Below are 23,822 nucleotides of genomic sequence, written 5' to 3'. Positions count from 1 at the left end.
TTTCTCTCCCTCTCTCTCATACACACACACACAAAAAAAACATGCACACGAATGAGTTGCAACATCCATCTTTAGCTCTACAGAACATAATACAAATGACAGAAGGCGAGGCCTCATGCATTACGTCAGCACTCCCTGCAGGTCGGCTTGATTATCATACATCTTATGATAATGAAAATTGTAGCAGCAAGCATGATGTAGAAAACATTCAAAGCGCTGCCCATACTTTAGATGAAGCTCATCATGGACAAATGTACAGGCCCTGGCTTCCAAAAAAAACAGATTAGTAATCTCTTGAACGCTCAGGTCAGCAGCTCAGCTCTGAGAGATTATGCAAGCAGTGAAAAAGGGTCCAGAACCAATTTTGTCATCGCACTGCACTGGCTGCACTAAATGTCTTCACTGGTGGTGTGTTAGTTCAAAGTGAGTGAGCCTGCAGGCGGTAAAAGTAATATAAACACAGTTGCAAAAACAAGGTTAGATGCAGAGGTCCCCACCCCTTGTTGTAAAAGCAAGAAAGATGCAGTGTGGTTTCAATACAAGGAAAAAAATAGATGGCCGAAATAGCAACTGTGTAGTCAGTAATGCAGTGGAAATTGTGCCAATAAAATAATTAGAAGGTTTTTTTTTTTTTTTTTTGTTTAACTATTCCTCCCCCTTACTGTACTAAGGACAGTAGACACATGCCTCTGTAACCAACACAACATCTCCTCAAGATGGAGAACAGTGTGCTCCAGCAGAGAAAAACATTCCTTCCTGAGAACTGACTTTGCCCAAGCTCACAATTACGCCTGTTTCATCCTAAATTCTTCACAAATCCTTGTAAATGTAAAGTGAGGGACACGTAAGAAAGCGATTCCTCTAAACACAGCTAATGCATCTCAAACTGAACAAACCGACACTTGACAAAATCTTCATACCAATGAATTTATTACAATTTACTCAGCTCCAAGGCACGTTACAAGTCTTCTGTTACTACAGAACCGTATAAACAAACAGAGCAGTTCATGTACAGTATTTTTTGCTCTACTCTTTAAGCATCCGTGCATCTTTAAAGCAAAATAAAAAAAAAAAAACGGGAGAAGAACAAAAAACACGTAGTAAACTATAGTCATACTTTCAGAGCACGAGATATAAAAGAGACATCGTTATGTGAAGAGGGCAAAACGTAAAAAACAGAGCAATGCCCCACTGACTGTCTTCTTACCGTAGAAATGACACATGTCCTGTAACAAAGGGTGTTTGTGTTTTGTTTTCTTTTTTTTTTTTTTTTTTTTTTTGGATGTAAAAATCACTTTAAACGAAGTGCATGGAAAAAAAAAACTAAACAAAACAACAGACTGAGCTCAAAAGTGCTTCCCCACCGTCGTGGGCCAAAATCATCCTCCTTCCCACGAGGCACGAGCTCCACGAGCGCCCCCAAAAACACAGAAACACACGGAGGAGGAGGGGGTGCTTGTTCTGTACACATTATTCACAACATGGTGATATATATATATATATATTTATTTATATATATATATATTTATATATATATATATAAAGGTATGTATTTATATTTCTTTGAGTCGTTTGCGTCACGTTCAAGGGTCTCTCTCCTTTTTCACTTTCACGTCCCCGGCTAAAATGGTGGCTATCTCGCCTTGCATGAAAGCCCAAGGCACGTTGGAGCCGACCAAGGGGCACTTCTCTCCGCTGGGGCAGTACACCTCGCCGGTGGCGCCCTGCGCCTTGATGCTCTCGCGCGAGCACGGGAAGCAGAATTTGTGGCCGGGAACCGAGGGGCACTGCACGAAGTGTGTGTCCTCCAGTCGCTCGTGGCAGATGGTGCAGCACAGCGGCCCGCTGCCGGCCATCGGTGAGTCCGGCACGCCACCGTGCGCTCCGTGCGCACCCGCGTGATCCTGCTGCTGCGCGTCGCCGTTACGCGAGGCCAACCGTCGCTGGCCCGAGACTGAAGCCGGTGACACGGGGCTGCTCCCGCCCCCGCTGCCCGTTCCGGTGCCGGTGCTGCCATGGCGCGCAGATGTGGTTGAGTGCACAGAGTTCGCGTCTTTGGGCGAGTGCGCGCTGCCTCCGAGCGCGTCCGCCACTGACATGAGCGCCGCCATGGGTGACTGTCCATTCTGCGCGGGTTCCGGAGGCGTGGCGCGGCTCGCGTGCACGGGCCCCAGTGGTGGTGGTCCTCCGTGGCAGGTCCCGAACGAGCCCGCGCTCTGGGGGGGCATCCACTGCTGCTGCTGGCGCTCGTCAAGTGAGTCCGGTTCTGGCGAGGCTTTGCGTTTGCGCGCTCCGGCCCGCAGGGCGCTGGCAGTGGCCGCGGGTAACGCGCGCGGCAGCAGCGCCGTTGAAGGTAGCAGCGGGCATCCAGCGTCCACGTGCGGCTGTGGCAGCATGTCGGGCACCGGGCTCTCCTTGAAGAAACGCACGGGCTCAGGCAGAAGGTCGCCCAGCAGGCGCCAGTCCCCGCTGCCGTGCTTCTTCTCGTACTCGAGGTACTTGAAGCCAGACGAAAGGCCGCGGCCGTAATCCTTCATGCAGTCGTGGTACATCTGCTTGGCCACGCCTGACGCACTTGAAAACACGGCCCCCGAGCCGCACGGGTACTCCACGAAGATCTTCAGTTCGTATTCGGCGCCCGTGCCCGTGCTTGCGCTCGAGGGCTTGGCCACAGCGTCGAACGCGAACACGCGGCCCGCGAGCGCGTGGTCCTTCTTGAAGCGCACGTCAAAGGGCGCACAAGCGGACAGAGCTAGCAGCGTATCGCGCACCAGTTTCGGCTTGCTCGCCCAGTCGTCGGCGCGGTTGCGCAGGCTCTCCCCGAGCTCGGCCAGCGCCTCGGCGTTGCGCTGCCTCTCGCGTGCCTCGCGTTCTTGGTCTGTACTAGACACGGACGCGGGACGCTTGCACGGCTCCGACTGGGAGGACGACGATGATGACTGTGAGGATGAGGAGGAAGAAGATGGAGGGGCGCGCGCGGCCAGGCCGTGTGGAGGCGCAAGGCCCGCGCAAGCGCCACCGGAAGCCGGTCCGTTCAGCATGGTCTGCGGCAGCAGATTTGGGGGCACGCTCATTTGCGCAGGAAGTGAGAGGAGTCCGTGTCCGCCGCGCCGCGAGTTTGGGCTCTGGCGGTTCAGCTCTGGGGGGCCGTCGTCCGATTTCGGGAAGCCGTTCAGGCCGTTGGGAAGGCGCGCCGCGCCCGTGTAGTCGAAGCGGGAGGAGTAGCGCTCGAGGCCCGCTTGCTGTTGCTGCTGAGCAGCTTGCTGTTGCTGGCTTTGCTTGCTAGAGCCGTCCACGTGGTTCAGCTGCACCGTCTCCTTCACGTGCGTCTTCACGGACGGCGGCGGCGGAGGTGGAGGTGGCGGAGGAGGAGGCGGCGCGGACACAGGTAGCGGGAGAGCGAGCCCCGCGCCACCAGCACCCGCCGAGCGGCCGTCCTGGAAGCCGTGTGCGCGCTTGAGGTGCCGCGCCGTCTCGATGACGAATTCGATGCGGTCCGCGCCCTCGTAGTTCACACAGCCGCGGCACACGGGCTCCGTGAAGTCCCAGATCATGGCCCACGGCATGCGCGGCAGGTCGCACAGGTAGCACGACTGACGCCGCGAAGACGCCACCTGCGCCGAAGACATGCTGCACGCGCCGCGCTTTAGCCGCTTCGCTTCAGCGCGAGCAATAACGGGTGGAAAACACCTCGCTGATTCTGGCTGCTCTCACGGTCTCTCTTCGCTGTCACACTCTCTCACTCGCTCTGCTCGAGCTCCAAGCTCCGGGACCACGGCGACAGCAGATTCAGATGCGCTCCGCCTCACATTTTACTCGCTGGGATTGACTTTGTTTTTCTCTCTCTCTCTGTCTCTCTCTCTTTCTCTCTCACTCTCTCTCTCCTGTCTTCGGCTTCCTAGTTTGTTGTTTTTTCCCCTCACCGTGCCTCCACGTCCTCCGCGCGAGCGAGCGCGCGCTCTGTCCTCGCGCGCGCGGAATGCCACCTGGCCGGACCAGTGACGTCAGCAGTAGCGGCAGCAACAGCAACGCGAGGAGCGTGTCTCTCTCTCTCTCTCTCTCTCACACACACACACACACACACATCGACATGCCACTTGTTGCTGCGTGAGTGCGCATGCGCTAACCACTCCCCACTAAATCTTTTTGAATGGACCCACACAAACACACACACACACACACACACACACACGCGCGCGCGCGCGCGCACACACACACACACACACACACACACACACACACACACACACACACACACACACACACACTACCAGCCTGTACGCAACGCAACCACGTTGAGCAGTTATCGCTTAGAAACAAGGAGAGCTTATGGGAAAACAGGCTTCTCTCTCCCTCTCTCTAAATGGTCAGCGGCGGTTTCAGTGCTGTTCAGTCTGATCAATTTATAACGCATTTACACTGTAGTTAAAAATGCTAACATCAGCAAACTACTCCCCGATTTCCGTCTTAAAAGGGTACACTGCACTGACTAAAAACTACACTGAGGCATACACATTTAATCTTTAGCTATAGTAACATATACATGTTATTATTATTATTATTATTATTATTACAAAGGTATAACTAGGCTCTCTTTTTACATTATATATAATTATATACATTCAGAGAGACATTCAATACACTGTTAAATATACAGACATTCATACATATATCTGTATATTCTCATACACAAAAGCAAACATTAGCATGCCCGAAATAACTCTCCTTCCAGACACCGCTGTTCAAAAATAACACTGCATATGCGATCGTGATCCTATATAACAGTCTAGGGTTGCTACTTAAATCTGTTGTTTTCAACAGGGCAGAGGCAGACTGTTTGCCTTCAGTGAACAGGCACAAACTGGCTGCCCCACCCCCACCTCGCTCACTCAAACACTTCTATACACAGAGGAGACATCTATAAGACAGCTGAGGAGGAATGCACATGGGACAGACATGTGGAAAAAAGCTGTTTATTGCAGTCCCCCACACACTGCCTGCACCAAATGTAACCCCAGTGTAAAATATGAGCAAAAAGCAAGCAGGCATGGCCTCAGCTCAGCCCCAGGCATTCTGTTACCTGCTTGTTACTGTTGCATACTAAACGTATCCCCAGCATCAGGCTAAATGTGTTAGGAAGCATACACAGGGAGAGACACTGGCAACATCTACAAATACAATAACACAGGGTGACTGAACATTGCAATTACAAACAAGTGCCAGAAGAGCTCTGATAATTCATTGGCATTGTGACAGGGCACAAATTATTTTGGAACCACACAGGTATCAGACTACTAAAGAACATGAGAACGTTTAGAAAAGAACGGCACTCTCACTCTGATCGTAAACTGAGCACAGGCAACTTTTACCAACTGATTGGATGTTTATCAATTTAGTCTTCAGCGTAGGAGTACAACCACACCCACATCTGATAAAAATTAATGTAAATGTGCACATAGCAGGTTAACAGCACGAACGAAATGCTTGATTTGTAGATAAATGACCAAAAAACATCAGTCATTATATAATTAGAACAAAACTAGAAAATAATAATACCAATACATTATTTGTACACATTCAAAACAAAAGTGGATGCAATAACTATGAATAATAAAACACTGCACATGCTAAATGCTCTGTATAAATATTTCACCTTTTTTATAGTGATACCATCAAAAATGAAACCATAAACACAATGAGTGCAGTAAAATCGCTTTAGACAAAAAATCACGTCACAATTGTGTTTATTTCACATTTTCCATGCCTCTGCCATTTTAACAAACTATAACAGTCAGCAGGGGGAGCAGTGCACTCACTGCTCATACTCTAACTCCACCTATAACCCTCTGAACTCCATGTTTTATGTGTCTCACTACCAAATCATCAGCATGAATGAGGGCAAGCTTCATGTAAATGATATGTAAATTAGGCCTGGTAGGCTGATGCTTGATTTCAGGCACTGAAGCTGATTCATTAACTGCACTTAAATCTCTGCACGTTTCAAATAGTGAAATAGCTGGTACGTCATTCACACACTGTCCACTGTATTAATTGCAATTGGGCTTATAACCCTCTACAAATAAAACATGTGTAATACATATGTCTATGTCTGTAATGCTTGTTCAGTGTTCGTATTTTCTATTAATATAATATACACTGGCATGGGGAAATGCATCTATAGATAAGTAAATAATAAACAGATCAGGTATCATCTTCAGGGTACACTTTCCATATCGGTACCTTGTAAAAATGTATGCTGCATTTTCCACAGGGTAAATAAATGACAAAAGGTCTCATCACTGCAAATGCAAATCCAGATACAGCCGTGACGCTTTAGGAAATCCAATTTCAGAAGGAAAACCTCATGCTAGATTGTATAAACATGACTGAAAGGGTGGATATGATTTCATGCACTCATTAGACGAGCATGTTTTCTCTAAAATTAAAGTCTTCAACATTACACAGAAAAACATGTTGACTGTGGAAAAAAAGATTATTTTGTAAGGTCTACATCCACTTCAGTGCTGAGCTATAAATTCATATTTATCTTGCAGTCCTACAGTCGGCATTTGCCGGAGCTTAGCTGTCTAGAGATTCTCAGTTCTCACTCTAGACCTATTTTTACCTTCTGCTCTGTGCCCAACAATAGTAAAATGTGGCAGACAACCTTCCTTTTCCACCCAAACCTAACAGAGGGTTAGAAAAATGCTTAACAAAATATATAACAGTTGACTTTTCTTTCACTGATATATGTTCATTTTATTATTAAACTGCTGCATATAATTGAAATTTCTCTCTAATGCTGGATTTGGACTTTATCTTTGTTACCAACTAGATGTACTTCTAAGTCTGATACTTAATAAATGTTGATGTATCCTCATCGGGATCAGCAGACATGCACATGAAAAAGGTCCAATAACAATTACCAATTCGCCTATTGGAGCATCACTAAGAGTTTAAACTGATTCAAATTCTCAAAGATTTAAAAGGTCCTGCATTCCACGACGCTGATGTTCATATTTTCATGTACGGACAAAAATATAATCATCCCAGATTACTCTATATGAAACTATCCGAGTAAACTGAGAAGTCAACATCCAGAAGACGACGACATCCTTTACATTTTCACTGCAGTAACCTGTGCAGTCTGATCGTGTGTGCAGACGGTGCAGAATATTTTGCTTTCCTTCCCTCTCCCAGAGAGATTCTCTGCTATCCCCGAAGCTCTCTCATGCATACAAATCACATTGTGCCTCGATGCCTCACACGCAGAGTGTGGAAAGTTTTCAGCGTTCAGCTTTCCCCAGGCCCGTCGCAGGGGTTAACTCTCTGCTTCCGCTAAGCAGCTGGCAGCTTGCCAGAGTGAGGGATTCTGGGAAAAGGCAAGGCTTGCCAAGTACAAACTGCCAACATTAAGCAGGCCTGACAGCCCCTCTCCTCCTCCAAACCTGGCAGCCGTTCAAAGTGCTCTTTCATTTGAGACACTGGCGGGTAGCCAAATGCATGCAGATTTACTTTACCTATTCTCAGATGGAGCCGATAGAGGCCGCCTTCCGTTGCCATGGGGACCAGAGGCTGCTGGAGCAGCTTTGTGAGTTACTGCCTCCCTTGGGCTCCTTATATGTGCGTATCTAGCGCAGACTGTTCAGTAAGCTGCATGTGTGATTTTCACTCACACTGCCTGTCGTTCCTTTTTTTCTTTTTAAACTGTGTTAGAAAAGATTTAACCCTTCACTTCTTGCCGAGTTTCAATCAAGGCAGACAGGCACATTCTCGTGTGTTTCCCTGTACTAACACAGAAAAGCATTACTCGCATGTTTAAAATCGAACCAATCATTACAGAGGTGTATATGCAAAACTACTATAATCTGTGCTCACATTTTCGAATGCATGCGTGTTGAAAACAGTTCAACTTCAGAAACCTCTCAGAAGTCATAATGAAATCTGCCTGTAAATTCTGTTAACTGCTTCTCATAAAATAAACAATAAAAAGGCAGTTGATATTTGTCAGTAAACAACCTTGGTTGTAGTGTATCAAATGTGTCCTGCTAATTTATTTTTTAATATATATTTACCTGAACTAATGTCATGAAACACAGTCTGTGATAATGCATTGGTGAATTTGTTAAAAACAGCTAATGTAAGAAGCTATGGAACTATGGAGCTACTGGAATTGAACCTAGACAAATGCTCCCAATAGGAAATAATCTCTTACTGCATAGCACAAAGGATTCAGGGGGATGGGCAGTTTTCTAGTTCGTGCCAGGTCATGTCACCTTCACAAGGATGTATGTGGTTTGGACACAAACACATACTCAAAACTAATATATTCCCAAACATTTTATGACAAACTCAACTCCAACTACCAGACAGTATTATATGATCTTATCTGCTGCTTCACTGGTACTAGAATGTGTACAAATGAACCAATATGAAAATTCTTACCCAAACACTGGGTCACAATCCAAAAGCAATAGCAAAAGTAAAAAAGTGGACAATTAATTAAAATCAGAATACATAAAGCAAGCTAACGTTATGATTCAACATGCCACATCCTATGTAAGAATATAGATGGACATTCAGAGCAGTTCATACTATGCTTCGTACTATGCTTTGGATTTTGGCACAGTCGTTTGCAAATGTCAAATAATAAAACTACAGACAGCATTGGTATGCTAACAACACATTTCTTTCCTGTTTCTTTTGTTTTGCTGCATTCTTTGCCAAAACATTTGTGAGAACAGCACCATCACATACTGTACACAATGAAATGAAGCAGTTCAAGTGCTGTGTGGTTTTCTCAGGATTTATCATTACCTGGATTGCTCTGGTTGGCTGTCGTTGACTGTTGCTATGGCAACGCTTCTTGCCCCAACAGACTGCGCTGGGCATCTCGTGGGAGATTTCTGGTTGTTAGGGATCTGTTCCAGCAGCCTGCCATTTCCTGCAGAGGGAAAAGACATGGGCCCAATCAGCTCCAGCAGCAGACACCTGCCTCACTCAGCATTCTGCTCTGTCCAATCACACCTACTCCCCGATTCATCAAGGCTCTGGGATTTACACTCTAGCAAAAACATTCTATACTTTTACACGGCCCATGTGTTCCAGCAGTCAGACCACATGTGTCAATCACTTGCACAAATTGCTGTACATCTGGCTTGGGTGTTTTCAAGTAAGGTAGCGGAGGGAGCTTTGTTGTTATTCTTACAGGCCGCCAGTAAATGACTGTAAATGGAAAAGACCTCATTCTGTCGTCTGAGAAAAACCTCATCACACAGATGTTTGTCAAGGCAAGGCAAAAAAAAATACCCCTGGTCACTTTCCAGAGCCCATTAGAAACCTAAGAGATTTGTGAGAGGAATGTTTCCCCCCGCGTCACTGTGGAATGCAGACAAAGGGAAACAAAGCTATATAAATATATGGGACAAGGATTTCTCTCTGCTCCAAAAACAACATTACCCCTGGCTGCCGAGGAGATCCTGACCATAATCATTTCCTCGAGGTCAAAAGGTCACATCAAAAGAGGGCTCCTCCTGCTAAAACAACAGCATTGTGCCAGGCTCTTCCACCACACCTCAGTGTTTGACAATCAGCAAGGCCAGACGAGGAAAAGCCAGAGAGGAAACCGGAGGCCAGTGAGCTTAATAGTTGAACACAGTTTAAAAATGAGTGGAACGGGTCACGCTATTCCTCTCATAACATCTCTCTGATTCTTCGAACATCTGTACTGTGCTTCCTTCAAAAGACTGATTTGGCAGGGTAAAGAAGGGAAGGGAATGACCTACATTACTGTCCGTTTAGAACAATTATAGACTGAAACACTGAAAATTGGCAGGAACAGACAGCAGTACTGTAATCAAACATGCTGGCAAAACATTTTTACTTTTCTATGTGACATTTGGTATACATGTAAAAATATTTTTTTGATTAGTGAGCGTGAACAATAAAACCATTTTATTTTCTTTCTTACACATTCTAAATTTTATCCTGCAACAGAAACTCCCCGTGCTGCACAAATTTTCACGACAGTTGCTGTTGTTAACACACATATTCCAGTCCTTTTCCCAGCTGCTGGGTGACGTCAAACTCTTAGTGTTTACAGCTGCAAAACATCAGCTGGAATGTGCGGACCCATAGCAACAGCAAGAGACCGTCTTTTATACCGCCTTTACAATTATTCCAAACACAGATAGGCAAACAATGGACAGTGTTTAGCACAAAGCTGGCACCTCCCCAAGGGGCGGAAGCTCATAGCAGGGCCGCCGGGTTAGATGTAATACCGCAGTCTGTCAGGGGCACAATGCACTGAAAAATGAACTCCGTTCTAGATCTAAAGAAAATGCAGCTGAAGTTGTGCACAGTTTTGACACACAGGCTACGGTAGCGCTGGGTGTTACAGTACATCATAGCTGATCATATATATTTCATTACAGTGCACTTTAAATGAATTCTGCACTGTTCTGCTTTCTTAAAGCCTACACTAAATGAAAATTATAGCACATGTTGTTTAAATAACACAAACTACGGTATCAGGGAGGCTACAAATGGTGGCAAGTGAAGCAATGTTTTTTGTGAATATGTTTTCCTCACTTCTTGTGTACAGTGATGTAATCAAAATTGCAAAACACTGGCAAATATCTGCATTTCAGTCAAAGATTATGAGGCTGGAAATACATTCACAAACAATAAATGTAGCATTTAGCTTTAAATAACCTGAAGCACCCAGCAAAGCTTTAGCTACATCAACACAACTGAAATTTTACAAGATTATTGTTGTGCAACACATATACCTGTTTAAGAGGTATATCATCAAGCACTATAGCAGGACATGACACATGATCCTACAGGGGCATTGAAAAGGGTTTTTGTGCTCCACTATGGTGCAATGCATGGCATGCAACCCACTCAACCCCCCCCCCTCTGGGGCATACCAGCAGTGCTAAAGGCTTCAGCAGGTAAAAGAACAGACTAACAGACTATTTATTTCACAAAGGGCATCACATGGGAGAGTAGATAGCCCCCTGGATCTTCCCTAGTGACATGGCAGCTGTGAATGGGGGGAAGGAAAAAAAAAAAGTGAAAATTGACACTCCACTTTTCAGCCCAGTTGCTACAAATGACACAAATACTTGGTGGAAAAGGGTCTTTGTTTGTGCAGTGCCTAAAAAAACAGTATGTTTAGTGTGCTGTTTTCCAACTGTCCAAATATACTCACTTGACTAAAGTCTGGATCACACAATAATGAGGCCATTCTTAAAGTATTCTGTGGTCTCACACTCCGCACAGGTATATATCTATTCACAGTAGAGGCGTTAAGGTGAAATATGTGAGGTAGAATAGTTGCCAGATAATGACAATAAGATATTGCTCACAAATAATGAAACCTTGTAACTATTGGCTTTTGACCCCCACTGACTTCTGGCTCTAGCTCCTAAACGAGGATAGCCCAAAGGAAGAGGAGTACAATTTTATTTAACCCAGAATTTAGGACTGACTCATTCTCTATCAAGTTTTCAGCTTTAGCAGGATAATAATTTCATATAATCGCATTCACATTTGGAAGTATTCTAGCTCTGCAACCTGTGCATGAGACATCTACGTTTCTATTACATTTTAATCAACGTATTTAAATCCAGAACACTCATAAGTACACTTTTAACACAGATATATTAATAAGATGTGCCTAAAACAACAGCAATTCTTTTATCTACAGACAAACTGTTCTGAGCTGGGGCAATGTTTTAACTTGTAAAAATAAACATACACTGCTCGTAGACCATGTACAGTACCTCTCTAAACATGCAGTACTTAGAACCTAATTATAGATTAACTTATTGGAATCTACAGGGGATGGGCCCAGAAAATTATAGCGCTGAAATGTGTAGTGATCCGCCATCCCTGTTTTCCTTGAACATACATAAGCATTTTGATATTGAAAATATCCCAGAGATGCACAGCAGCTACTGTACACCCTCCCCACCTCTCATACCCCCATGTCTAACTTCACATGGCATGGATTTAATGTGGCTTTTGATGATGTGCCTGAGAAACAAAAGGCAGCAGAACTAAAAATAGCCCATTCCCATAGAGGGAGCAGTCTGACAGCCGGGGACAGGGGGAGAGAGATCGAGCTGCAGAAATAGCAGGGTTGCCAAGACAACCAGGCAGATGCACACCAGCGACAAAATGGAGTCAGTAGTAACAGACATCTTAAGCTGGATTTCACTCCTGTTCTCATACATGCATGTACAAAACACTGCTCGATGACCACCATAAACTTCCCACAAAGCTATTCAAATGTGATTTCCCCATCTTCTCAGACCAACAGCATACAATATAATTGTATCTGTAAATACAAACCTGTCTCTATTTTGTTGTTCATTACTTCCTTTATCATGTATTTTACTACCACTCACTATGAGGAAGAAACTCTACGGCCTTAATATCATACAGCAAAACTAGTCTTCTCTAAAATATTCATGCATTCCTACAAAATACAAAAAGAAAAACATGTTATAGTATAATCATATTATTTAGTCACACACAATTCATTTAATTTAGGTGAAAACATCTGTTATCCAGGGAATATATTCTAACATTGTTACAACATGATGCGTGGAAATGCCTTTAATTAGCTCACTGCTCACCATACACACACACACACACACATCTGGGAGGGAGGGCTGAAGAGAAACAGAACTGCTTCTGGGAAAGCAATCCCATGTTAGTGTGGGAGAGTGAAGGCAGCAGATTAGATTCAGAGGGGAAAAGTGTTCCAGCCATCAGACAGACAAGTGAGTGGGAGACGCAGCCAATGACTTCTGCCCCCCAAGCATGGAATTTGTTCTGCAATTACCACCATACTAGAAGGTAGTGCAAAAGAAGAAGGTAGATAGGAGGGTAAAGAGGAAGACAGCCCCATAACTGCCACTATGCTGCAGTGATTCCTCCACTGGATGGGCTACCAATATCAAAACACACATGTAAAAGCTCTGCAGTGGTACTGACAGTTTGTTATAGCTCTGGGCTACAGAACCTATTGTGTGAAGTATATACTCAGCGTCTCTTGATCAGCCTGCACCAGCACATCTTTGGCTTTTTGAGCAATCATTCAAGTCTTTGAAAAGAACCTGACGTGAAGCAAAACAACGCGGCTCAGATGAACTGCACCAACTGTCCATATTTACACAGCTGCTCAGCACCTTCCTCTGTTCGACACAAATGTTCTACCCTTAATTAGTTTTTGCTGCAGAAGACAGCTAAACACCTTCAGTCAGAGAGAGCTCTTCTGTAATGTTGTGCTCTGTAAAGGGGGTGTTTAGTGGGGTTAATGAGCAATTTGTAATGAATTAAAGAACATGTCTTCCTATTCTAAACATTACTGCTTTACTTGAAGTAAACACACACACAAACAGTTGACAAATCTGTCTTACAAATGACTGAAGAGCACTATTTAACCTCATCAGACTAAATTCTTAACCAGAACAACGCAGGACCTGTTTTCAGAATAGAAAGCCTATGTAAAAAACAAAAATATGGCTTATAATAAATGTATTAATAAATCTTCATATATGAAACAAAATAAAAATCTAAAAATAACAACAAGAGTGGATGAATTATAAATAATTTAGCAGATTTTTTAATACTGCATAGTACATTATGCAAAGATTCTGAAACCCTTCAAAAACGCACTGAGGCTTTATGGGGAATATGTGAAGATTACAAAGATGTCAAATTATTATGCATTATGAATGACCGTTTTCTCTTCATGTTCAAAATCTACAACGCAATCAACAGCAAAAGACGTTTCCTCCATGTTCACTATGGCGTCAGAATCTGAAAATGATGCTACTGCCATCAAGTGGTTAATGTGTGAACACCATTATACTTTTGACATGGACCTAAGAGAAATCGCATGATCAATATTATGGTAATATGTTCTTTTAAGTCATAAGTTAGTTAAGAAATTAATGTGGTAGCTTCATGGGATTCACATATATTTAAGCCTACAACAATCGAAGATGCAACTGAATTAAAAGTAACAGACCATAGTTTTTTTGTATGGATTTGCGCTCGTTGCTGCTGTGCTGGCTGTTCTGGGCTGGTTTCCAGTGAGTAGGTCTGGGGATGATCTTACGGGGTGCAGGGATCCCCAGAGAACTTTTCTCCCTTTCTGTCCGAGTCTCTCTGCTTTGGTCACGAAAAACTGGACAATAAAAACAGTAAACAATACAGTCAAAGCAACTCCGCTGCACACAGCCTCGTCTACGCTAAAAAACAGATATTGGTCTCGTTATAAGAAAATGACACGTTCAAAACGTTTGTGCTAATCATTTTTTCCGCATATATTTAAATAGATAATACTGATATTTAAATGTTTACATTGCTATTTCAAAACATTTTGCAACACTTGAATTTTTCTGGGGGTTTTATTGTCAGTTCATTGTAAAAAATGCTTTAAAATATACCTTAAAAGGGGATGTCTACAATTGTGGGGAAACGCTGTTCTTTTTGTTTTGGTGACGTTTAGAAATTTATATTAAATATATGAATTTCATAAAAAGTGTTTTTTGATTACAATTGTGAACTTCGCCTTTAATCTTTATTTTTCTTAACCTTCATTTTAGTTATAATAAAAAAAAAAAAAGCTAAGTATCCCTAAATTTCAACAGGCGGTACAATATTTAATAAACTATTATGAAGAACACAGTATTCTAAGTAATCTAAGTCTTGTAATAAACATTATACTGCAATACCTGTATGCCCATCTCCAACAGAGCCTGATCCTGAAAGCTGTGTTAACTGCAGTGAAGGGTTGGCTTGTGCTGTTGCAGCATCTAGTGCAGAGCCCAGAAGACGATTCTAACAGAGAGTCCAGCAAAGAATTAGTCAGGCTCATTTTGTAATTTTGCTGGAATAATAACTTGAATCTTCAAACAGACACCATTAAGGCAGAAAAACAACTCTCTAAGCTTAAAATGTAAGCTAATAAAACTTACTACATATTGTTTCTTATTCTTATGAGTCATTTTGGACCAATTTAGCAGGTCCATTCATCAAAAAACACTAACACAATACACAGGAAAACGTGTTTTCATAATTTGCAAAAATGGATATACAGTTTTGTATTGATAGTGACAAAATTCCAGGCAGAAGTACATGGAAACTGCAGGGGCAGAGACAAAACTATGAACCTGGAACTCAAGCTGCTGGCCTTGGATCCTCTCCAGATGCTGAAGCCTCTGCTGGGTCAGTGTGGTCAGCTGCTCCTCCAGCTGGGTTACTCTGTTTGCAGCAGTGCCTGCCCTGCTGTCAGGTGCCCTGTCCACTCTGCCCTCACTCTCTTGGAGTCGCCGCAGCTCAGAGGCCACCTGAGTCACTCGAGCCTCAATGTCACTCTGAGCCTTTCAATCAAATGTAAACAATGACAGCAATTGTCATATATGTCAGTAACAGCAAGTAAAACAGCAGCCTGCTTTAATTTATAAAGGGACTGTCCCTAAGAGAAATGGACCACACGGGCCTTGCGTTTATACAGTAATCAAAGTGGTTAGTGTGACTTAGTGTTTCTAAAAGTACTACAATAAAATAAAATACTATGTACCTTGATAAGAGGAGCTGTAGCTGCAATGGCAGCAGCTGTAATAGCTGCCACAGTTGCTGAGCTGGTATCTTCTGATATAAAAGCACGATTTGACTGAACCTCAGGGGGTTGCAGTACAGTGCTTTGGGGCACATCTGCATCCAAAAACTGCACTTTAACCTCCCGAATCTGTGGTGCACTATTGGACCTAAAGATACATTTTATGTATTAGAAACACCAACTAAAAATCTTATTACACATTTGCTAAAGTAGACTTACAAATAATAGACTGTAGGCCATCTCTTGATTCCCAATTTCCATAAATAACAAAGGTTCACCACAGCACCACCACTGATAAAATATTATTGTCAAATACCAAATAACATTCTCAACACAGCGTTGACTCCAGCAATGTCACTGCTGGGTAAAAACCTGTCTTTCAGTGAACAATTTCCATTTGCATTACAACACTGGGCTGTTTCCTTGCTTCTATTTGTCAGAGCCAAATAAAATAAACAAAACATCAAAGATAAACCCTCTATTGTTAATGAAATGATTCATAATCTTGAGCTGCAAAACAGAAAAGCTTTTTCTTATTATTGATTTGCTACCTTGTCAGACAAATTGTCAAACAAATGAAGGTAAACTAAAACATTTTGCCCAAAACATTTGAAAGTTAAAGGCTTGCTTATTTAACTATTAAAAGATTACATTTGGGGGGGTCCTAGCCTCCTCAAAGTTACATAGTGCTGTTTCTGCAGTGCTGAGACCAAATTAGTATTCCCCCTATTACAGGTCAGTGAAGAATCACAGTGATTTAGAAGCTGTAATTTTAAGGTAAAGATGCAAACAGTGACACCAATTATATTTCTTCACATTGGGACTATATGCTCCTTTAACATTGATTTGACAATGATACTGTAACTAGGCCCCTATGACACTATGAGGAAAGCTTACCTCTGTTTCAGGGCTGCTGCTACTGCCTTCCTTCCATTAGCAGAGTATCTTGATATTAATAAATCTGTGAAGTTTAAAACATTAACTGTAATATATACAATATGCAAAACATTGGTGATGTTCATACATCTCTGATTGGATTATAATATAATAATTACTTTTCTGTCCTCTGTCCCTTGTTTGGCTGGTTGATGTCTTCCCTACGTCTTTACCTGCTCTTGGTGCCTGAAAAATAGAGAAATATTTCTTAAAATAGCAATATGCCATTTTCTTCAATGATTCTGACATTATACTGACACCTAGAGGCCTGGAAATGTCGGAGATTCTTTAATAAATGTATTGGAATTATGGCCAGCCCCCTGCTCTAGGACCCTAGTTCATTCACAGACTACAAAGCTATTTAATTACAATGTTAATCCCCAGTTTTTGCCAAATTTTCACCACAATTATTCTTTTCCAGTTACACATTTCACTGAATGTCCCCTGATCGCACACAATGCCACCAGCCTGGAGAGAGTGGTCGGCGAACACATGCTTCTTCTGAGACATGCAAAGCAAACTCACAGCATTTTTCTCACTGCCACTGATACTAATGCCACTGTACCGTTTACTGTACAGTCTACCCTCCTCCATATGTTTCATTTAGCAGTTCCTTCGATGCTGAGCCTGGAGTCATTTAAGCATCACAATGATTTTGAAGCTGTAACTTAAAAATAAAATTATATCCTAACGTTCCTTTAAATAGCTTTATGTTCTTTAAAATCTCAGCATATGCAGATATCTTAAATGATGCAGAAAGTGTGTCTCACGTGAAATTTCCTTGAAACTGGATCTGGTGGAATGTGTTCTTCTTCAAATCCTACAAAAGAGGATCAAGGCTTATAACTGTTCATTGTAGAAACGTGTCCTAAATTGTACCAGAACTAAAAAAAATAAGATGATAGCTACCTCTGTTCAAAGCTGAAGTCATATTTTCAGGAATCACAACAGGAACGACAGGCTCAGTGAATCCACACCTAGATGTTTGCACTAAGTCTAAAGTGTGGGATGAGTCTGTGAGTCTCTGCACATGCAGACTGACGTTGCAGCTGTTTAAGGGGTTGGACACCTCTTCTTTACTGTCACGTTTTCCCCTCTTCAGCCCCAGTACTGCTTGAGTTGTGCGAATTAAAACATCTGCAGCGTCAGAGCTTGATGTGGAGTCGTCCAGATTAGTGTTATAAAACACCGAGGCTCCATAATCCATTACAAATGATAAAAACCCCTACAGAGATATGCTTTATATCACACGTACAATGCAAACTGTAGGTTAATTATTGTTTCTTAGAGCGTTAGCTTACATATTGAAGTTAAAAAAGCATGTATTATTTAATTAATAACCTTAGCCTAAATTGGGTAAGTACATTATCACTATATTAAAATACAGAGTTAGGTCTACACTGGGTCTGTGGTAAAGGAACACGAATTTCTCCCACTGACACTACGCTGACGGTTGTTTTGAATTTGGCGCCGTGGGTGTAAACACCGACAGATTTAAAAGCACTAACGGCACTAAAATCAGCACATATAAATAAATTCAGCTCAATAACTTGTAGGAGTCACTTACTAGATCTAACACTAGCGGACTGCGGTGGTAAATATCGCTGAGGCAATGAGCAGCACTGAATCCACAACAACAGTAACTGACAACAAAGTTAACAACAGCAGTGAATCCAGAAACGGGTTGATTCTCTGACTCGCTACTGTGACGGATTTCAAAATAAAAGTACTTGTGCGGGTCTACGACTGGAGCCCCTTTGGGGACGCCATCTTGGTGACGCCTCCGGGCAATAATAGGTTCCTATCTATATGACTGGGGAAAAAACTATATATTCAGAATGTGGTGCTTATCATTTCTAATCACATTTCATAAAACTGATACAGCCTAAGTGTGTGTATGTGTGGGGGATTTTTGTGGTTTCTCTGGTATTTTCCCACATTTCAAAAACACATTAGTAGATGGACTGGTTATACATAATTATCCATAGGTGTAAGTGTGCTCTGCCCTGTGATATGACCCTGAATTGACACACACATATATATATATTTTTATGGCAGCATGGTGGTGCAGCATGTAGTGTCACAGACACACACTGGAGGTTGTGGGTTTGATTCCCGCTCTGAGTGACAGTCTGTGAGGAGTTTGGTGTGTTCTCCCTGTGTCCGCGTGGGTTTCCTCCAGGTACTCTGGTTTTCGCCCACGGTCAAAAAACACACATTGGTAGGTGGATTGGTGACTCAAAAGTGTCCATAGGTGTGAGTGTGTGAGTGAACGTGTGTGTGTCTGTGTTGCCCTGTGAAAGATTGGCACCCCCTCCAGGGTGTATTCCTGCCTTGCGCTCAATGATTCCGGGTAGGCTCTGGACCCACCGCAACCCTGAACTGGATAAGCAGTTACAGATAATGAATGAATGAATGAATATGTATTTTCAGTGGTTATGACTCCTATCCATGTACATATCTCCACAACAAATTGTGTTCCTGCATATACCTGCACCAGCCAGCTGAAGCTGTTGAAGGCAGGACTACGTGTGAAACAGCTACATGTTGATTATTGGTTATTCTATTCATTTTGTATGTGAGCCAAGAATCTTTTTGCCACAGGAAAGGTGCAGTCCTCATTAGCATAAATTAAACTCTGCAAAATGAGTAATAAAATACCCTTCAGCTTCATGGTCCTGTGAGCATATGCAGTTGTGGATTGCCAGCCTGCACATGCAGCATGTGGTGTTAGGGTAACATTCTCTAGTAACTTTTAAAAAATCAGCATTTGTTGTTGTTCTTCATTATTTACTTCTGTAATTTGTGTAACGTGCTTAATATCTGAAAGTGACATCAGTAGTCACAATTCATTATTTATCTCTATTTTCACAAAGGATTCGACATTTTTAACCAATTGCAAAGCTTAACCTGAACAAAATTGAAAAATACACACTTTGTATATATACAGTTTGTGCAGCACGATGGCACAAAAGGTAATGTCCCTACACAGCTCCAGGATCCTGGGGTTGTGAGTTCAGTCCTCACCTCAGTTTACTGTGTATAAAGAGACTGATGTGTTCTCTCTGTATGTTTCCTCCACTGCTCTGATCCTACTTTTTAAAAAAAATAAATGAATAAATAAAATTCCCACACATGGTGGTAGGTGGATTGGTGTTTTGAAAGTATCCAGTGTGTGATTCCCTGTGATGGACTAACCACAGACTTTCTGGACCCACCTCAAATCTGAGCAGGATAAAAGAGTTACAAAACAAGAATAAATTAAAGAAAATATAATATTTAATAGATATATATTTAGGAAATAATTTTAGACCAGATTGAAACATAAATTATGTAGAATGTCAACGTGCAGTTTACGTCACATGATTACGTCACGAATATATACAAGTCGATTCCAAACGTTACTTTCGAAGAAAATTATTGTAATCACTTAGCTACATTTCCTGTAGAATTATATATTACAATTTATCCAATATAATTCCAAGTTTCTTTTAATCATTATAAAATATGTTGTCGTTTTACAAATGTAGTTAAGTCCTTATTACATTTATAAGGTCTCTGGTGGTGTACTCCCTACTCCCTATATTGGGCACAAGGTACGTTAGAATATTTTCCGAGGTTACACGCAAATAACGACTCTTTCGCTAGAAATGAGTTGGTTAATTATTATTATTTTGGTTATATTATTAATTTTTGGGGACAGGAGCAGTACTTTATTTCGTAGGTAGTGCACTGGGGAAGGATCCGCGAGCTTGTTGAGATACCGCCGGAGTGTGTATTTGTGGCGAAACTGCTGTAGCGAAGTGTCGCCTACATTTTATCATCACATGTCCTTCAGAGCTGTAGTGTGTGGTTCCCTGAACAGAGGTAATGAAACACCAATAATGAGTATTACACGCGTTTTTTGTGTTACATCGATATTAAAATATAGTATAATGTATGGGTGTTTTCTGCATGGTGTTTATGATGTACTGTGTCTGTAAGATGTACTAATAGAATGGAAACAGCGTGAAGCTGATATTTTTCTTATTTAAATGTTCAGTTCCACCTTAAATGGTGTAGACGTTTTATTTTCTGTCGCATTGAGGTTGGGCTGTAGCTTCTAATAAGACAAACAGGTCAATAATAATAATTTAAAATAACCAACATAACCGTTTTAATCTGTAAACCACTGTCCATTCTCATCTGCAGAATCCACAGTTTAAACCATGGCTGCCCAGGTCACAGAATCGGACCAAATCAAACAGGTACTGAGCACTGTTTTGCATTATTCAATTACTGATTGTGATTAAGAGTCACCATGATAGGACATGGGATGCTCCTTTGTAGAAAATCGTATCAAGTCAGCATCTCTTCATATATGTGGCCAATAGAACCAGCCGTTTTAAAGAATTCATTTGAAAAATTTTACTCAAATGTTACTACACAAAACCCATACAAACAAGCTGCCTCATGCAGAAGACTTTTACAGTTATTTTCAAAAAAGTTGTATTTGTTTAGTTTTGTATGTGAACATATATTCACTGCAAAAAAAATACATACATATTACATTATTTGTTAGATTTATCATTATTTTTCTACTAGCAGCATTATATATAAAATGTTAGCAGACATCTTTAGACAGCCAGTGAAAACCCAAAAATCATTCATTTATTGTCTGTAACCGCTTATCCAGTTCAGGGTCACAGTGGGTCTGGAGGCTACCCGGAATCACTGGGCGCAAGGCGGGAACACACCCTGGAGGGGACACCAGTCCTTCACAGGGTGACACACACTCACTCACACCTATGGACACTTTTTAGCAACCAATCCACCTACCAACGTGTGTTTTTGGACCGTGGGAGGAAACCGGAGCACCCGGAGGAAACCCACGCAGACACAGGGAGAACACACCACACTCCTCACAGACAGTCACCCGGAGGAATCCCACACAGACACAGGGAGAACACACCTCACAGTCACCCGGAGCGGGACTCGAACCAACAACCTCCAGGTCCCTGGAGCTGTGTGACTGCAACACTAACTTATGTAAGACCAATTTAAAAATGACTTTTAATACAAAAAAGTATGTACAGTATATGCACTCAATACTTGGTTGAGGCTCCTTTTGCATTAATAACTGCATCAGTGCGGTGTGGCATGGAGGCGATCAGCCTGTGGCACAGCTGAGGTGTTTTGGAAGCCCAGGTTGCTGTGATAGTGGCCTTTAGCTCATCTGCATTGTTGGGTCTGGTGTCTCTCATCTTCCTCTTGACAATAACCCATAGATTCTCTATGGGGTTTAGGTCAGGGGAGTTTGCTGGTCAGTCAAGAACAGTGATACTGTGGTTATTAAACCAGGGATTGGTACTTTTGACAGTGTGGACGGGTGCCAAGTCCTGCTGGAAAATGAAAAAAATGAAATCTCCATAAAACTTGTCAGCAGAGGGAAGCAAGAAGTGCTTTAAAATTTCCTGGTAGATGGCTGCATTGACTTTGGACTTGATATAACACAGCGGACCAACACCAACAAGGCTCCACAAACCATCACTGATTGTGGAAACTTCACACTAGAACTAAAGCAGCTCGGATTGTGTGCCTCTCCACTCTTCCTCCAGACTCTGGGACCTTGATTTACAAATGAAATGCTAAATTTACTTTAATCTGAAAACAAGACTTTGGACACTGAGCTACAGTCCAGTCCTTTTTCTCCTGGGCCCAGGTGAGACGCTTCTGGTGTTGTCTCTGGGTAATGAGTGGCTTGACACAAGGAATGCGACAGTTGTGGATGTCCTGGATACGTCTGAGTGTGGTGGCTCTTAAAGCACTGACTCCAACAGCAGTCCACTCTGTCAATTTCCCTCAAATTTTTGAATGGCATTTTCTTGACAATCCTTTCAAGGCTGTGGTTTTCCCTATTGTTTGTGCATCTTTTTCTACCACATGTTTTCCTTCCACTCAAACTTTCCATTAATAAGTTTGGATACAGCAGGAGGGTGTCATGACTGCTTTCTGGACATCTGTAAAGTCAGCAGTCTTCCCCATGATTGTGTACTGAATCAGTGCCTACTGAACCAGACAAAGGGACCAGTTTAAAGGCTTTGCAGGTGTTCTGTGTTGATTATTCTAATTTCTGAGATAATGACTTTTGGGTTTTCATTGGCTGTAAGCCATAATCATCAACATTGAATGAAATAAACACTTGAAATAAATCACTGTATGTAATGAATCTACGAGTTTCACTTTTAGTATTGAATAAATGATTTTTTTTTATGATATTCTAATTTATTGAGATGCACCTATATATGGGTGTCTTCCCATGGTCCAAAGCATATGTTGGGAGGTGGACTGTCTGTGTGAAATAGGTGTGTTATGCCCTGTAATGGACTAATACACTGTGGGACTGTTTATATTCGAAACATTTACTCATGTAGAAATGTGGCAATGATCTGCTGAATTTTATTTTTCAGTTTAAAGAATTCCTTGGCACTTACAACAAACTAACAGAGAATTGCTTCATGGACTGTGTGAAAGATTTCACGACCAGAGAGGTGAAAGCTGAAGAGGTAGGAGACCAGGCCAGATTATTTCTGCTTCTTATAAGTACTTTTTGTTTGTTTGTTTGTTTGAATAGATTCAAAACACATTGTGCAGTTTTAAATGTTTATTTCGTTTACTTTTACAAACCATCTCTCTATTGTAGTAAGAGGAAATGGGATACACTAACTCATTTCATCCTTTTCAGACCTCATGTTCTGAGAGCTGTTTGCAGAAGTACCTGAAAATGACCCAGCGGATCTCCATGCGCTTTCAAGAGTATCATATCCAGCAGAATGAGGCTCTAGCAGCCAAAGCTGGTTTACTGGGTCAGCCAAGATAGTTTACTACTGTTTTGAATGGACTCTCTCTCATCCTGAGGCACCAATTCTCACCAGCCCTAGTGAAAGAGTGGATACCCAATTGGAATGGCATTGGCAGAGAAGAAACCAGTGAAAGATATTTGGTTCAGCTCCTCAGCACTGGTGGGACACGTGTGCTGTTATTGTCTGGGAGGCAGATGCTTAGGCACAAGCACTAGACCTAATGTAATAGCTTGGGCAGCTTAAGTGTTTTGTTTTTTTAATGTAGTAATTGCATTAAACGGGTATAAAATGAGTGCACTGAGGCATTTTTTTTAAATCTCCTGCACTGTACATCTGAACACAACCTCAAAGTTGAGCAGGCATGAGGTCAACAGAGAATAAAGCTGGGGCTGAGAGTTTGG

At 42.3% G+C, this 23,822-nt stretch overlaps 3 protein-coding genes across 8 annotated transcripts in view; 1 reads left to right on the top strand and 2 right to left on the bottom strand.

Moving 5' to 3' along the window:
• The window catches only part of kiaa0586 (KIAA0586 ortholog), a 112,752-nt gene extending 94,495 nt beyond the window's left edge, over window positions 1-18,257 (bottom strand). For 3 of the 4 annotated variants that reach the window (XM_066669110.1, XM_066669092.1, XM_066669100.1), the window contains exons 1-9: window positions 17,489-18,256; window positions 17,350-17,399; window positions 16,699-16,765; window positions 16,541-16,604; window positions 15,605-15,791; window positions 15,195-15,404; window positions 14,757-14,862; window positions 14,048-14,206; window positions 8,818-8,944 (exon numbers count right to left, since the gene is read on the bottom strand). In XM_066669110.1, the coding sequence (XP_066525207.1) occupies window positions 8,818-8,944; window positions 14,048-14,206; window positions 14,757-14,862; window positions 15,195-15,404; window positions 15,605-15,791; window positions 16,541-16,604; window positions 16,699-16,765; window positions 17,350-17,399; window positions 17,489-17,786 (1,268 nt within the window). In that variant the 5' untranslated portion in view covers window positions 17,787-18,256. Of the gene's footprint in view, window positions 1-8,817; window positions 8,945-14,047; window positions 14,207-14,756; window positions 14,863-15,194; window positions 15,405-15,604; window positions 15,792-16,540; window positions 16,605-16,698; window positions 16,766-17,349; window positions 17,400-17,488 lie in introns of all 4 variants that reach the window. The other variant, XM_066669084.1, reaches the window with a different exon arrangement.
• On the bottom strand, window positions 1,248-4,036 carry irf2bpl (interferon regulatory factor 2 binding protein-like). The gene has a single exon (XM_066669121.1). The coding sequence runs from the start codon at window positions 3,627-3,629 to the stop codon at window positions 1,584-1,586; it is 2,046 nt and encodes a 681-aa protein (XP_066525218.1). The 5' UTR covers window positions 3,630-4,036; the 3' UTR covers window positions 1,248-1,583.
• A 1,773-nt stretch (window positions 18,258-20,030) lies between the features above and the next one.
• On the top strand, window positions 20,031-23,775 carry timm9 (translocase of inner mitochondrial membrane 9 homolog). Of its 3 annotated transcripts, none has more exons than XM_066669049.1 (5): window positions 20,031-20,175; window positions 20,283-20,446; window positions 20,771-20,826; window positions 23,029-23,124; window positions 23,304-23,750. In XM_066669049.1, exons 3-5 carry the CDS (start codon window positions 20,788-20,790, stop codon window positions 23,436-23,438), a joined length of 270 nt encoding a protein of 89 aa, XP_066525146.1. In that variant the 5' UTR covers window positions 20,031-20,175; window positions 20,283-20,446; window positions 20,771-20,787; the 3' UTR covers window positions 23,439-23,750. The 3 variants fall into 3 exon arrangements, with proteins under 3 accessions (XP_066525146.1, XP_066525157.1, XP_066525166.1); XM_066669060.1 differs by having other exon boundaries at window positions 20,033-20,175; window positions 20,304-20,446; XM_066669069.1 differs by lacking the exons at window positions 20,031-20,175; window positions 20,283-20,446 and having other exon boundaries at window positions 20,782-20,826; window positions 23,304-23,775.
• The last annotated feature ends 47 nt before the right edge of the window (window positions 23,776-23,822 follow it).

This window comes from Hoplias malabaricus, chromosome 1 (genome assembly GCF_029633855.1).
Source record: "Hoplias malabaricus isolate fHopMal1 chromosome 1, fHopMal1.hap1, whole genome shotgun sequence".
Taxonomy (NCBI): Eukaryota; Metazoa; Chordata; class Actinopteri; order Characiformes; family Erythrinidae; genus Hoplias; species Hoplias malabaricus.
Note: the sequence above shows the minus strand (reverse complement) of the source record. Positions and strands in the feature narration are given on the sequence as shown.

Bases quoted from the DNA above. Each gene is read 5' to 3' on its own strand.
- timm9 (XM_066669069.1), top strand. From the start codon at position 20,788: ATGGCTGCCCAGGTCACAGAATCGGACCAAATCAAACAG. The intron at 20,827-23,028 runs GTACTGAGCACT...TTTATTTTTCAG, and splicing joins AATCGGACCAAATCAAACAG to TTTAAAGAATTCCTTGGCAC. The intron at 23,125-23,303 runs GTAGGAGACCAG...CATCCTTTTCAG, and splicing joins GAGAGGTGAAAGCTGAAGAG to ACCTCATGTTCTGAGAGCTG.
- irf2bpl (XM_066669121.1), bottom strand. From the start codon at position 3,629: ATGTCTTCGGCGCAGGTGGCGTCTTCGCGGCGTCAGTCGTGCTACCTG.